The sequence below is a fragment of the Dromiciops gliroides genome, chromosome 1, assembly GCF_019393635.1.
Source record: "Dromiciops gliroides isolate mDroGli1 chromosome 1, mDroGli1.pri, whole genome shotgun sequence".
In the NCBI taxonomy this organism is placed as follows: domain Eukaryota; kingdom Metazoa; phylum Chordata; class Mammalia; order Microbiotheria; family Microbiotheriidae; genus Dromiciops; species Dromiciops gliroides.
The window spans coordinates 47,053,664-47,067,615 of NC_057861.1; the positions used below are offsets into that span (position 1 = coordinate 47,053,664).

A 13,952-nucleotide genomic window follows, 5' to 3' on the forward strand; every position below is an offset into this window, starting at 1 on the left:
TTTTGCAGGGCAATGAAGGTTAAGTGACTTGTCCAGGGTCACAGCTAGGAAGTGTCAAGTGTCTGAGGCCACATTTCAACTCAGGTCCTCCTGAATCCAGGGCCGGTGCTACTTAGATACCCATACCACATTCTTTAATACTTCAATTCATAATAAAACAGTATCCAGATGAAAAAGGAAGTTACTTTCCTAAAGATGTAATTGCAACACTTTCTGGGTATCATCAGTATTTCTTATACAAGATATGTAAAAGGAGCCCTCCTGTCTCTTTATATTATTAAAGAGACTTCAAAATAGGGGGGGAAATGATTTTAAAATCTCTTTAAAATTATTATTATTTTTTTTTTGCGGGGCAATGAGGGTTAAGTGACTTGCCCAGGGTTACACAGCTAGTAAGTGTCAAGTGTCTGAGGCTGGATTGAACTCAGGTCTTCCTGAATCCAGGGTCAGTGCTTTATCCACTGTGCCACCTAGCTGCCCCCTCTCTTTAGAATTATTAATGCAATTTTATATGTAAAATTCTTAATCCAATTTTAGAACTTATTACTAGAACATATTTAAAGCCTATATCTCCATTAGAAACATTTGGAAGCTCTGTCTCTGTCTCTCTCCTAGTTCATAGATTTCTTTTTCTTTTCTTTTTTTTTTTTTTTAGTGAGGCAATTGGGGTTAAGTGACTTGCCCAGGGTCACACAGCTAGTAAGTGTTAAGTGTCTGAGGCCGGATTTGAACTCAGGTACTCCTGACTCCAGGGCCGGTGCTCTATCCACTGCGCCACCTAGTTGCCCCGTTCATAGATTTCTAACAGTTTAATCTTGTTACTTTCCTAAAGTTTACTATTCTAGTAAATTTATAAACACTTTTTCACCTTTATCCTATCCCTCATTTTGAGGATATAGACATACATGTACATATGTGTGTGTGTGTGTGTGTGTGTAAGTATTCCTCATAATATCCTGAAAGAATGAGATACTTCAAGGGCTTAATCTTATACATGAATATAAAACTATTAGTAAGGGGATTGCAAGCCTAAGAAATCATTTACTTCTTTGCTCAGGATATGGAGGTAGCCACAAATTCAGATAAAAAATAGTAAGATCTTTCATACTTGTATCCTATTATAGTAACTCAAGTGTTTTTAGGATTAATATATTAATTATTATATTATCACTGATTAATGAATATATTAATATTAATAATAGTATTGCAATGGCAAAATTTCCACTGTTTACCCACTCTGATAATAGAAATTTGTTTTGAAAAGAAAATGGAGGGGGCAGCTAGGTGGTGCAGCACAGGCCCTGGATTCAGGAGGACCTGAGTTCAAATCTAGCTTCAGACACTTGACACTAGCTGTGTGATTCTGGGCAAGTCACTTAACCCTCATTGCCCCCCCCCCCCAAAAAAAAAAGAAAGAAAAAAGAAAAGGGAGGGGCATGGCCCATCTCTTCCCCCACTCCATAGGCCTTTTCCTGTTTCTTTCATGTAGGATTTCACCTCTGCCCTTCCCCCTCCCCCAGTGCATTCCCCTTGCTCCTCCATTTGGCCCTGGAGATGTCATCATGGGGCGGCTGGGTGGCGCGGTGGATGGGGCATCTACCCTGGACCCAGGGAGGTCCCGGCCAGGTCCCGGCCTCAGACACAAGACGGTCACCCACTGCACGATCCCAGGTGACATTCCAGGAAGGGGAGACTGGCTGCCAGAAGTTGCTTTGTTAGAGAAACGGCAAGATCCCAGAACGTGAAGTAAAAGAAGTTTAAGTGATTTAAAAAGATGAGCTCAAGAGGCCCAGGAAGAACAAACAGTGACTCCCAGACCACCAGTCCTGCTTCCAGCCCAGGTCCTTCAGCCATCATCCAGGGAATCAGCCCTCATGGAGATGCTACCTCATAACTGCTTCTGGCTGGGCTTGATGGTACATGTCCATTATCCCTGCTGCAGAGGAAGCTGGTGCATCCCTTGAGGAATTTTGAGCTGCTATAAGGGCTAACATTGACGGGGCATCCACACTGTGTGGTATGAGGAAGGAGAGCTCTTTCTCCAAATAGGAGATAGGAATATTAGAGAAACTATTTTCCCAGGTTGTACTAACTTGGGAATGAGTATTAATAGATTTTTCTATTATTTTTCTTTGAAATTCTGTCTTAATTAAATATTTTACTATTTCAAAAAAAAAGAAAAGGGAGGGACATGGTTATGACTATATCAAGACTGTCTTTTCTAGGGCACAGACTGATCTGGCCTAAGTCATAACAGGAGAAAAACTCCTTGAGCTCTATTTGTTTTGAGGTAAAAGTCATAGTTAACAATGAATCATACACTAAAATTCCACATTATTCACAGGATACCAAAGTCAGTCTCAGAACTAAATAGGTGGGAAAATTTCCTGTTTAGAAAGGAAATGGGGGGGGCAGCTAGATGGCGCAGTGGATAGAGCACCGGCCCTGGAGTCAGGAGTTCCTGAGTTCAAATCAGGCCTTAGACACTTAACACTTACTAGCTGTGTGACCCTGGGCAAGTCACTTAATCCCAATTGCCTCACTAAAAAAAAAAAAAAAGAAAGGAAATAGGAAAATGGAGAAACTGATTCAAGAAGATCCAACCTTTGTCTATGGAATGTCATCCTCTCAGCTTTCCAATTCATAGGCATTTACCTGTAGCAGTTTTCAGACTATACTCTCTTTGGGTGACACATAGCATTCCCCTCATATCATGGACTTAACAAGAATTAATGGGCTTAATGGTGGAATTAATGACTTAATGAGAATTCAGACAATCACACCACAAATCAAAACCCCAAACAATATCAAATTATAGTCCCAAGAGATTTTACTTCAAATAACACAATTTCACTAAGCACAGCTTAGGGCTAGGATATTATTATCTGCCTCAAGTTGCAATAACAATGAGCACATATAAGGACATTTCACTTATCCTTCATTTATAAATTAAAAAATAATTACACTCTGGAGTTTCACATATACAGCAAATATATGAACCCCCTCCAAATACTGATTAACATAAACCTCCAATCTGTATTGCCTCCTTACCCTTAAGGCAAAATGAAGTCTTTGGATTGAAGGTCTATTGTTACTAAGTTGGTTCAAAGATCTAATTTCAATACATATTGTCCATTAACAGATAAACTTTTATAATTTTCATAAGCAATTATCAAATAATTTCAGATAAAACTCACTCTTTGCAATAAATAAACTTGTAAGTCTCCCCACCTTGACTTGACAAGGTCTTAGTTTCTCAAATATTTTACAACATGCTGTCAGCAGGGCTTAAAGGAGTTTATGACTCTACCTGAATAGAAAGTCCTAAAAACTTCACAGATAAGGATAACTTAAGAGGCCTCTGCTACTTCCCCCTCCCTCCCCAAATAGCAAATTAATATTATTACTTTTATTAAGTAAAATATGCCCAATGAAATATTTAAGTTTTCAAACATTGTGACCACATTCTTCACCCCCCCCTCCCCCGGGCAATGAGGGTTAAGTGACTTGCCCAGGGTCATACAGCTAGTAAGTGTCAAGTGTCTGAGGCCGAATTTGAACTCAGGTCCTCCTGAATCCAGGGCTGGTGCTTTATCCACTGCACCACCTAGTTGCCCCCAGAGTACTTATATCTAATAAAATAATAATAGCTAACATTTATACAGTACTTACCATGTGCCAGCCTCTGCATAAGTACTTTACAATTATTGTGTCGTTTGATTCTCACAACAACTCTGAGAGGTGGGTGCTATTATTGTCCCGTTTTACAGATAAGGAAACTGAGGCAGATGGAGGCGAAGTGACTTGCTTAAGGTCACACAGCTAATAAATTTCTGAGACTGGTTTTTGATATTTTTCCCTATCCATGTTTTTTCCAAGCCTATTATTTTAATACAAAATATAAAAAAGTATTTTTCATTAAATTCTAATTTATTACCACAATCCTAATAGGTAACACGTCCCAATGTAGATGAGACCACATTATAATTTAGTTTTAGAGCAAGTTTCAACTAAGTCTGGATTTATAATTACTAATGGTAACATTCAAAATCTCAATTTTCCCAAGGGTCATAGCTCAAACTTTAGAGCCAACTGCTTTCATTTAGCTTACTTTCAAAGACATGTGGTGGTAGTCTCACATTCCCACCCCCCTCTTTTGAAGCTCATGGGGCTCTAAGGATTAGGATGTACCCTTCCAATGGTCCTTCAGGGACAGAATTTTTGTATGCTATACTCAAATAATGTTATGCTGCAAACCTATTTCCATTGTCTCCATTTGGTAAATGTTATAAATGGATAGAATGCTATCTGTCTAAGATTGCTAACAGGCATTTTCTTAAAAAAGATTTTATGATGTCACATGTTTCTACAAACCAGGAAAAAGATTTATGTCCTTTTCTTGTCTGTCTTTATCTCTGCAAACTCCAACCTGACCAGGTCTGTGAAGACAGAAAGAAAGAAAGAATCTCACAGTTTTCCTGATGGAGAAGGATCTCAGCAGCTAAGTCTAAGGATAATGGTTCAGGGGAAAAGGCTAATCAAAAGAAAGATTATGGGAACATCTAGGTGGCACAGTGGATTGGATTCAGGAGGACCTGAGTTCAAATTTGACCTCAGACACTTGACACTTACTAGCTGTGTGACCCTGGGCAAGTCACTTAACCCTCATTGCCCCCCCCCCCCCCAAAAAAGATCACTATATTCAACATAAAACCCTGAGGATCCTTCTTTCTCCATTTTGAGGTCCAGTAAAGGTGGGGCCAGAGAGACAGATAGACACGATGACAGAAGTGAAGAGCCTCCATCCAGCACAGGTCTTGTTCTATGGAGTCCAGGTTCAATTAGAATCTGAGACATTTGCAAGGGTGCTTCAATCTTCAGGAAGTCAGAAGACCAGTTGTCCATGGATCCACACTGAGCTAGCCAGTGGGACAGGCTCAGGGAAAAGTTGGCCAGTCCCTCAACCCTCCCCCACCCTTTTTCCCAGGCCTGAAAGTCTGTGACCTCATTCGACTAGATTCTCGCATTGCTCTTCTGTCTCATTGTCAATGGCTCATCACTCATATTCTCCTCCTCCTCTAGGTCACTCCTCACATCATTCTGCACCTGAGAACCATAGAGACAATCAATCAATAAGCATCTATTAAGCCTCTACCATGCACACATCACTGTGCAAAGCAATGGAAAAACCAAGACCAAAATACACCAGGCCCTGCCCTGAAGGAACTTCCATTCCATCAAGAGAACCAACCTACACTTATAAAATTATATATAGAATATATGCAAAGTAAATAAACAAGGAAGTTTTGGGATGGGTGGCAGTAGAAGTCGGGGGTGGGGAAGAAATCAGAAAATGCTTAATTTAGGTGATGCTTGAGCCAAATCTTAGAAGAAATAAGGAATTCTAAAAAGTGGAAGTGAGGGAGCATTACATTTCAGGCATGGGGGGACAGTGTGTACAAAGACATAGAGATGGAGATGAAGTGTCCTGGGTGAGGGACAGCAAGAAGGCTGGTTTAGCCAGACATAATTGCGAGTGAAACAATAACAGCAATGTACAATGAGACTGGGAAAGTAGAGGGGGACTGAATGGAACAAGGGTTTAAATGACAAATAGAATCTATACTTTCTTTTGGTGGTAATAAGGAGCTACTGGGATGGCCACTATTACCTTGTCATCGATCCTGTTTGCTGTTTCACCCTCTGGATTACTGGATCTTGCATTTGCCCTGGCACTGTGTGAACCCTAACACCCCCTTTCCATGATTTATAGCTTTGGAACACGCATCAACGTTCCATTGCTCCAGGAAAGGCCATGTCGATAGTGACTCCATTTACAATCCCAATGACTTTCCAAATGGGATAGTGTTTGTAAAAGTGCTTTGCATACATAAATGCTAGCTATTATTCTCAAACTGTTTTGGTCCCTCTCTGGTCACTACTACCCCCTCTATGTCTTGTCTTTCCTTCCTTAAGGGTAGGGACAGTCTTGGTTTTGTATCAGTATCCCTGGAGTTTAGCACAATGGAAAGGCTTTTAATAAGTTTTTTTTATTCATTCATTCATTCATTCATTCATTCATTCATTCATTCATTCATTCATTGAATAGGAGAATTTATTCTTTACTTAGTCCTACCCAGTCTAGGTTCTGTTGGCTATTATCAATCAACAGCTAGAAGAATCTCCTTTCTTTCACCATGAATGAGTTCAAAGTCTAGCTCACATTGTTTCTCCCCATGACCCTAAAATCCTGCCTTTGTACCAGGGGACTGCAATATACCTGCTGATGCTCCCTTAAATACCCTAATATGCAACTCCCATGACCTACTCCTCTCCACTTCAGCCATAGATATAAATCAATGGTCATACCCTTGAGTTTGCCATCACCCACAAATATTCCACTTCCTTGTACATAAATGCAGAGCTTCCCTTATCCAGTCACCATCTTTTATTACTCCATCTTTCCCTGTGTTTTACAATGCCCAACCTTATTCTTCTTTACTGTGACCTCCAATTCTTCTCACCCTTCAGTTCTTTATCAGGTTATCACTCTTGCACTGGCTATATTCTCCTTTCTTTCCTATTTTGACCCCTTCATGAATCAGTCCAACTGGATGGTATCATCTCTATTTGAAGAGTGTCTTGTCCTATGAGCTATCATGCTTTGCCAAACCCTAATCTTGGGTTACTCCCACCCTCCATTTCCTTTGTTCATATTTACATGCTACTGAATGGAGGGTGAGAAAATCACAAGACCATAATAACCAAGATCCTCTAGAAACTTGTTACACATTCTCAACTGGTACCCTTTCAATTCGATTGAAGAGGGGAATCCTTTGATACTTTCCTAATTGATCGGGTAGAACACTCACCACAATGAAAAACTTCAGCTTTTCATCCCCCCTTAAGATTCCCACAGTACTCTTTCCTCTACTCTCTGAGCTGAGGACCTCACCTCCTACTTCACTGAAACAATTGAAATCATGCAATGAGAGTTCCCTCATTTCCCCTTCTCCTCTTCTCATATCACTCAGGCATCTTCTTCCACTATCTCCTTCAACATTCTCTCACATAAAATTGATGCCCTTTCTCCTTGCCAAGGCAAACTCCTTGAAATGCACCCTTGATCTCATTCCTTCCCCTCTTCTTAAACATACTGTCCTCTCTACCATACCCTTTTCTCTGGCCTAACCTGTGTTTTGGAAAAATCACTTTTTAACTGTATGAAGGTTAAATTAGTTAGTCCAGGTGAACATGGTGAGGACCTGAATTAGGATGATGGTGTGTGTGTGAATAGAGAAGAAAGGGTTATAAGGGTGAGATATTATAGAGACAGAAGTGAGAAGATTTGGCACTTGAGTTAATATGTAGGGTGAAACAGTAGAAAAGAAGGATAAACAGATATGGGGTAAAGAAAGGAGAGAGAGAGAAGGAGAGAGAGAGAGAGAGAGAGAGAGAGAGAGAGAGAGAGAGAGAGAGAGAGAGAGAGAGGAAGAGAGATTGGGAAAGAAAACTCAAGGACAAGTCCAGTAGGTAAGATGCCTTGCTGGCGCTACTTGAATGCCTATTGGCACTAGGATGCCAGCCTTGAATCCCCATACTCTCCTTCTACCTCCAGTACCTCTCCCCCTTTATCTCATTCTCCCCTGCTGCTGGTCATGGGTTGGGGGGAGGGTCAGTTTTGTACCTACCTGGCCTTCTGATAAAAACTTGTAGACCATTCTGAGGATGAGGAAAGACCAGAAAACATTGAGACCCTGCAGGATTGTCATCAGGGTAGTGGTAAAATAGTATCCAAAGAAGAACTGATTTTTGCTCTGGGCAACATAGTAGGTGGTATAAAGGACTCTGCAAGAAAGAGAGGAATTGGGGGTGACAATGTGGGAAGGGGAGGGGGCAGGCTGTCAAGGCTTAGACCCTTTGGTCCTTAGAAATACCCTATCCTCAACTCCAAAGAAATGGGACGGGCAGAGTGGAAAGCCCTTGGGATGAGGGAAGAACATCCTAAAATGACCCCTAGATCTGACCTGGTCTGACCTCATCCCACCTTTCTCACACATAGAAAGACTTGTCAGGCAGGAGGCTCACTCCTCTTTCTAGAAGGCAGCTTTTGGCAGCAGAAGTTCTCTAGGACTCAGACCATTTTCATCTTCCCTGCCCTCATCCCACTCCACTTCCTAGGCCCAGACTCACTTGATTGGGAAGAGAATGAGCCTGGTAATCAAGAACACCAGGGCAAAGAGGATGAACACGGCTTCCCGAGCTTGCTTCCATTGTGCATAACTTAGCATCTTATAGGCCTGAAAGGAGACAAAAGAGGAAGTTTTGGTAACACACAAACCCTGAGATGGTAGGGGCCTCAGATGGTATCTAGAGCAAACTACACTAGTCCAGAGTCCTCCTAGATAAGTAATCATTTCACCCGAAGGCCTACAATGATGGGGAACTCATTACGTCTCATAGACAATCCATTCTACTTTCACAGAGCTTTGTACCTTAGGAAGCTTTTTCTTATATGTAGCTTAAAGGTGTCTGATGGAGGGTGGGTTGAGTTTCAGGGCATTGACCAGTGAGAAAGAGTCCTGCCTTATCCTTTTTTTGTTTTTGTTTTTAGTGAGGCAATTGGGGTTAAGTGACTTGCCCAGGGTCACACAGCTAATAATTGTTAAGTGTCTGAGGCTGGATTTGAACTCAGGTCTTCCTGAATCCAGGGTTAGTGCTCTATCCACTGCGCCATCTAGCTGCCCTATGCCTTATCCTTTTTTTTTTTGTTTGTTTTTGTTTTTTTAGTGAGGCAATTGGGGTTAAGTGACTTGCCCAGGGTCACACAGCTGGTAAGTGTTACATGTCTGAGGTCAGATTTGAACTCAGGTCCTCCTGACTCCAGGGCCAGTGCTCTATCCACTGTGCCACCGAGCTGCCCCATGCCTTATCCTTTTAATTTCAGGTAGGACAGATCTAGTCATCCGATAAACACACATGGATGGGTTGTGACATTCATTGTAGATCTATTATTCCCCTCAAATCCACCCCTCCCCAAGGCTTTGTCCACCTCATCTCTCTTCACTCGCATTTGAAACCTCACCATCATCCTTGCCTCCCTGACATCCTTGACTTTTGTGGTACCCTGCCCCTCCCACTTGGGACAGCATCTCTAATCTACATCCTCTTTTCTCCAGTTACACAACCATCAGAATTAGGGTTAGTTCCTCTTGTCTGGATTATTGTAAGTAGCCTCCGAATTGGACCTCCTGCCTCAAGTCTCTCCCCAGTCCAGACCCTTCTCTACTAAGCTACCAAAGTAGCCTCCCTAAAGTACAGGTCTGACCACATCACTTCCTGACTCATCCGGGTGCTTGTCTTCCCTGATATAATGTAAACCCCTTGAAGGTAGAAGTATTTCCCTTTTGTCTTCCTCTTTCCTCGTACAATCCCTGCCACTTAAGGAAGTTAAAAGATGTTGGTTGACTGATGGACGGATGCCTCCTTTGTTTTAGACACTGGGTCTTTCTGAATTCGGCCCAAATTGCACTAACTTTTATGGCTGCCATTGTTGTCCCTGGAACTCCCATAGTACTTTCTATGACTACCCTCTCCTCCACACCCCCACTCCCATCCCAGGGCTTTTCCAAAGAAAGTGCTGTCCAGAAACTCCTATCTTCTGCTTGCAAAGCTGATTCCCGCCCCCCCCCTCTCATCTGCAGCCCTTTGCTCTGTGCATCCTTTGCCATAGTGCTGGATCTTTTGGGACCCGGGTGGACATCCAACCTGTTGCTTCTAAGCACCTTCACTTTCTGCCATGAGCACATTAGCAAAGCCACCGCTGATTTTTTTTAGTCAAAGTTATTCAGAGTCTCTGTGTCCTGGGTAGGTCTACAGAGTTATGCTCACCCTACTCAACTTTCCTCCTCTTTCATATTTACCCCCTGCCCAGACTTATATATCTTCCTCCTTCACCCTGCCTCCCCATGAGTCCCACCAAGCCTTGATTATAAACATTTATTTATTTATTATTTTTTTTGTTTTAGTGAGGCAATTGGGGTTAAGGGACTTGCCCAGGGTCACACAGCTAGTAAGTGTTAAGTGTCTGAGGCCGGATTTGAACTCAGGTACTCCTGACTCCAGGGCCGGTGCTCTATCCACTGCGCCATCTAGCTGCCCCCCAAGCCTTGATTATAGAGGGAAGAATTGAAGAGTGCTGGGCTGGAAGAGGTCTTAAAACACAGAGACACCCCCCCCCCCAAGAAGGCTAAGCAGGAGGCCTGATGACCGCACTGCTGCATGAATGCCTCAAATGTTGGACTGGGGCTTGATAATTATTTTGGCCTTTTACTGAGGGACATAGACTATGCTAGAATGGTACAGGAACTCCTGATTAGTACCCATGACTGGGGTGTTGAAGGTCCAGAGAAAATCAGGAAGACAGCCTTGGGATAGAACTTTGATTCTTGAAGTAGGTCATGAGAATTGTGGGAACATCTGGGCCAACTCTCTTTTGGGGCCCTTCATTATTAGGGTTCTTTGCTAACACTTTTGCTCCCTTGAACTCCTAGCAAGGTTGGGGAAGAGATTGCTCTACTGACCATCCCTCTGCAGTGCAGGCCATAGACTAGCGATCCTAAGAAATAGTTATTTTCACCCATGGTGGTAACCTTATAGGTAGAGAGTTCCAGAGCTCTGCATTCAGGCATCAGCTCACCAGATGGAAAAGAGTTTCTCAGAGAAGACAGTCATTCCTATTATAGACCTGTAGCTGAAGAACCAAAGTAATCTGTGCCCTGGCTGGTTGAGAGATCTGCATCTTGACAATGAAAGCCTGAGGCCAATGTGAAATATCTGTCCCATTGTTCCACTAAGGTCCTGTGCCTTGGTAGAGAGGTAATGGTGATGTTTTATGTTGCTGTATTGTCAGTTCTGCTATAATGCGTCTTTTGAAAATGAGAATTTGTCCCAACATGATTGATATATTGGGGAACACTTTGAGCAGAACAGGAATTTCAAGTTTGCTTCTATTCAATTTCTTCTGTAAGAAAGAGCAAGAGAACCCAGAAAATGGCACCACTTGACAGTAACTGAGGAGCTGCAACCCTTCCTGACACCCACCTCCATAAGTGACCTTCAGGGCTTTGTCAAGGGAAAGTGTCATTGTATATCTCCTTGTACAGTAGGAGCTGAGAGCAGAGAAAGGCTGGTCTATGCCACCCTCACCTTCATCCATACTCCCTTCTGCCATGGCCTCCCTCCAACTTGTTGATGCATGTAGGGCCCAGGTGGAGCAGCAACCCAAGGCCAACAGCACAGCCTCCATTTGTTGTTCTATTTATGCATTTCTTAATCATTTGATATGTATGAATATGTGGTATCATTTTTTCCATTAGCTTCTTATGTTTTTGTGTCACTGATTTTCTGAGTTCTATGTGTGCCTTTAACTTCATTATCACTGTAAGTTCTGTGTTTGTTATTGGGTGATTTTGGATGGCATGGTATTTTTGGGGAATGCTTATGTCATATTATAGCAGAACTAACTATATTTGCTAATGCACACTTGGGAGTCTTTTGCATCAGACATTTTCTGTGATTGGGAAATGAACAGCTGTTCTATAGGTAACACCCATATTATATAATGAAAACTTTTTCTTAGAGGGGACCCAGTTTGTGTGCCTCCTACACTATTTTGGGAAGGCCCTAAATGTGAACCATGACTAAGTTTTGTTTTTCGAGATTCCCCTGGACTTTTACTCTCTGATAGGGGACAGAACCAGGCAGAGAAAAGTCTCATCTCTATCTTTGAGGTCATTACTCTCCTCCCCAGGGATGGAGTCAGGTCCCTGTGGTCCTTGAATCTCACCTTTTTGTTACAGTCCCTTGAGCCACTAGACACAGTGGACTGCAATAATGGTGGGGGAATTTAGGGACAGCTCTGTTCCCTTTTCTGAGCCTGTGGCCCCTCCATGCTTGAGGCTTACAGGCACTCAAGCTGACCACAGCTCTACTCCTCCAGGCTGGGCTCACTTACCTCCAGGAAGATATCTGACACATCATGTAGCAGCAGCACCAGGGCACCAATGTTCACAAAGTTGGCAGAATAGGAAAAGAAGATCAAAATGATAGTAATAAAATGGTGGATGAGCTGCCCTATGAAGTCCTGTGGAAAAGAGGAGAGTCATGAGGCCAGTACTTTACAGACTTCCAAAAGGATGAAACTGGCTTTGTGCATGCTCAGGGTTAGATTTTGACCCATAGTCAAGGAAAATTTCCTCCCACCACTTCTGCCCTGACTGTATGAGAAGAGTCCTTTGGGGGAAGTTCAAGTCTACTGAGGGAAGGTAGAAAATGAGGCACAAAATAGGAGATGAGGTACAAGGAGGAGATGAAGGAGAAGGTTCAAGTGGCTGACAGCATAGTGGAGGGAAAGCTGGAAATTGGGTTGGATATGGATTCAGTAGTAGGAACTCCAGAGAGAGCATCTTGGCCATTGAATTGAACAGAACAGAATTAGCTCCTGAGCTTCTGGTCCCCTTATCCAGTCTCCCACAGAGCACACCAAGGTAGACTAGGTCTGCCCTTATTGCTTCCATGGGACTTGGTCTTCATTTTTCTCATGGGGGCAGACACTAGAAGCCAAACTCTTCTTCCCTTAACTTTTCTTCCTTCTGACTGGGAAGATAAGGGCTCTCCCCCAAACCTGGGGGAACTCTCTCTAGACTCACCTTCCTCTTCACATCAAGGGTCAGAGTAAGCAGCAAGGAGAGGTAGAAGCTGATCTCCAAGAGGTACCACCAGTATATGGCAGGCTGCAGGGGCTGAAGGTCAAAGGAATCACTTGATCATTGGTATTGTCCATAGATAGACACATGGTTCAACAGGGAAACAACTATTCAGGAGCTCCAATACCATGGGACCAAACACTCTGTCTTACCCCATTCTTCAGCCATACTAAGCTATAGTCTATGGTTAGATCACACCTGGGACCAGTCATCCATAAGTCAGGTTATGCCCAGCAATCAACAAGTATCTATTAAGGTTAGCTATTATATACCAGCCCTGGGGATATAAAGATAAAAATGGAACAGCTCCTGCCCTCAAGAAGTTTACATTCTATTAGGGGGATTGACATGCATATGCATGCATACACATACATATACATGTTCATACACATACACATGAATACATTCACAAACATATACATACATTCACAAGGCACACACTTTATATATATACATACACACATGTATACACACATATATACATTGAAAATTAAGAAAATCAAGTTGATTCTATTCTCTAATTGATTTCATTCTGTATCTGGACCAAAGTTTTGTGTAACTAGCTAAGTTACATTTCCTTTGTCTCTGAATTAAGTTTGGAAGTTCAACTTTCCTGTAAATCCCTCATTGTTTCTGAGTTAAATTCAGAAGTTCAGTTTTCCTGCTAGCCACTGTTTCATTCTTGTGTCAAGGAAATCTGTTATCTTTGAAGGATGCAGATAGATTCCAGGAAGTCTGGTCTATTATCTCTGCAACCTGGCTCTGTTCTTCAAGAAAGATTGGTCTAGGGCAGCTAGGTGGCATGGTGGATAAAGCACTGGCCCTGGATTCAGGAGTACCTGAGGTCAAATCTGGCCTCAGGCACTTGACACTTACTAGCTGTGTGACCTTGGGCAGGTCACTTAACCCTCATCACCCAGCAAAAAAAAAAAAAAAAAAAAGAAAGATTGGTCTGTTATTGGTGTGATACTGCCTAGCCATGTGGGGCATATGAGGTGCTCAGGGAGAACTAGCAGCTCTGGTGTGATGGCTTGCTGAGTCCTTTTCAGGGCTGTTCATTCACTTTTGGTGTCCACCTTTTCATCCAACTCTCATGTGTGGCTCCAAGAAGCTGTAGCATCAACAGTAGCTAACAACATTCCAGTAAAACTATCTTTGCAGATGGGCTAAAGCAACAGGTGACTA

The 13,952-nt window shown here is 42.5% G+C and overlaps 1 protein-coding gene across 1 annotated transcript in view; it reads right to left on the reverse strand.

The window, feature by feature from the left end:
* Positions 1–4,706: 4,706 nt before the first annotated feature.
* The window catches only part of LOC122735960 (ceramide synthase 4-like), a 38,623-nt gene continuing 29,377 nt past the window's right edge, over positions 4,707–13,952 (reverse strand). Inside the window, exons 5-9 of the mRNA XM_043977878.1 lie at positions 12,711–12,803; positions 12,017–12,145; positions 8,194–8,300; positions 7,692–7,848; positions 4,707–5,106 (exon numbers count right to left, since the gene is read on the reverse strand). Of these exons, the coding sequence (XP_043833813.1) occupies positions 5,014–5,106; positions 7,692–7,848; positions 8,194–8,300; positions 12,017–12,145; positions 12,711–12,803 (579 nt within the window). The 3' untranslated portion in view covers positions 4,707–5,013. The remainder of the gene's footprint in view (positions 5,107–7,691; positions 7,849–8,193; positions 8,301–12,016; positions 12,146–12,710; positions 12,804–13,952) is intronic.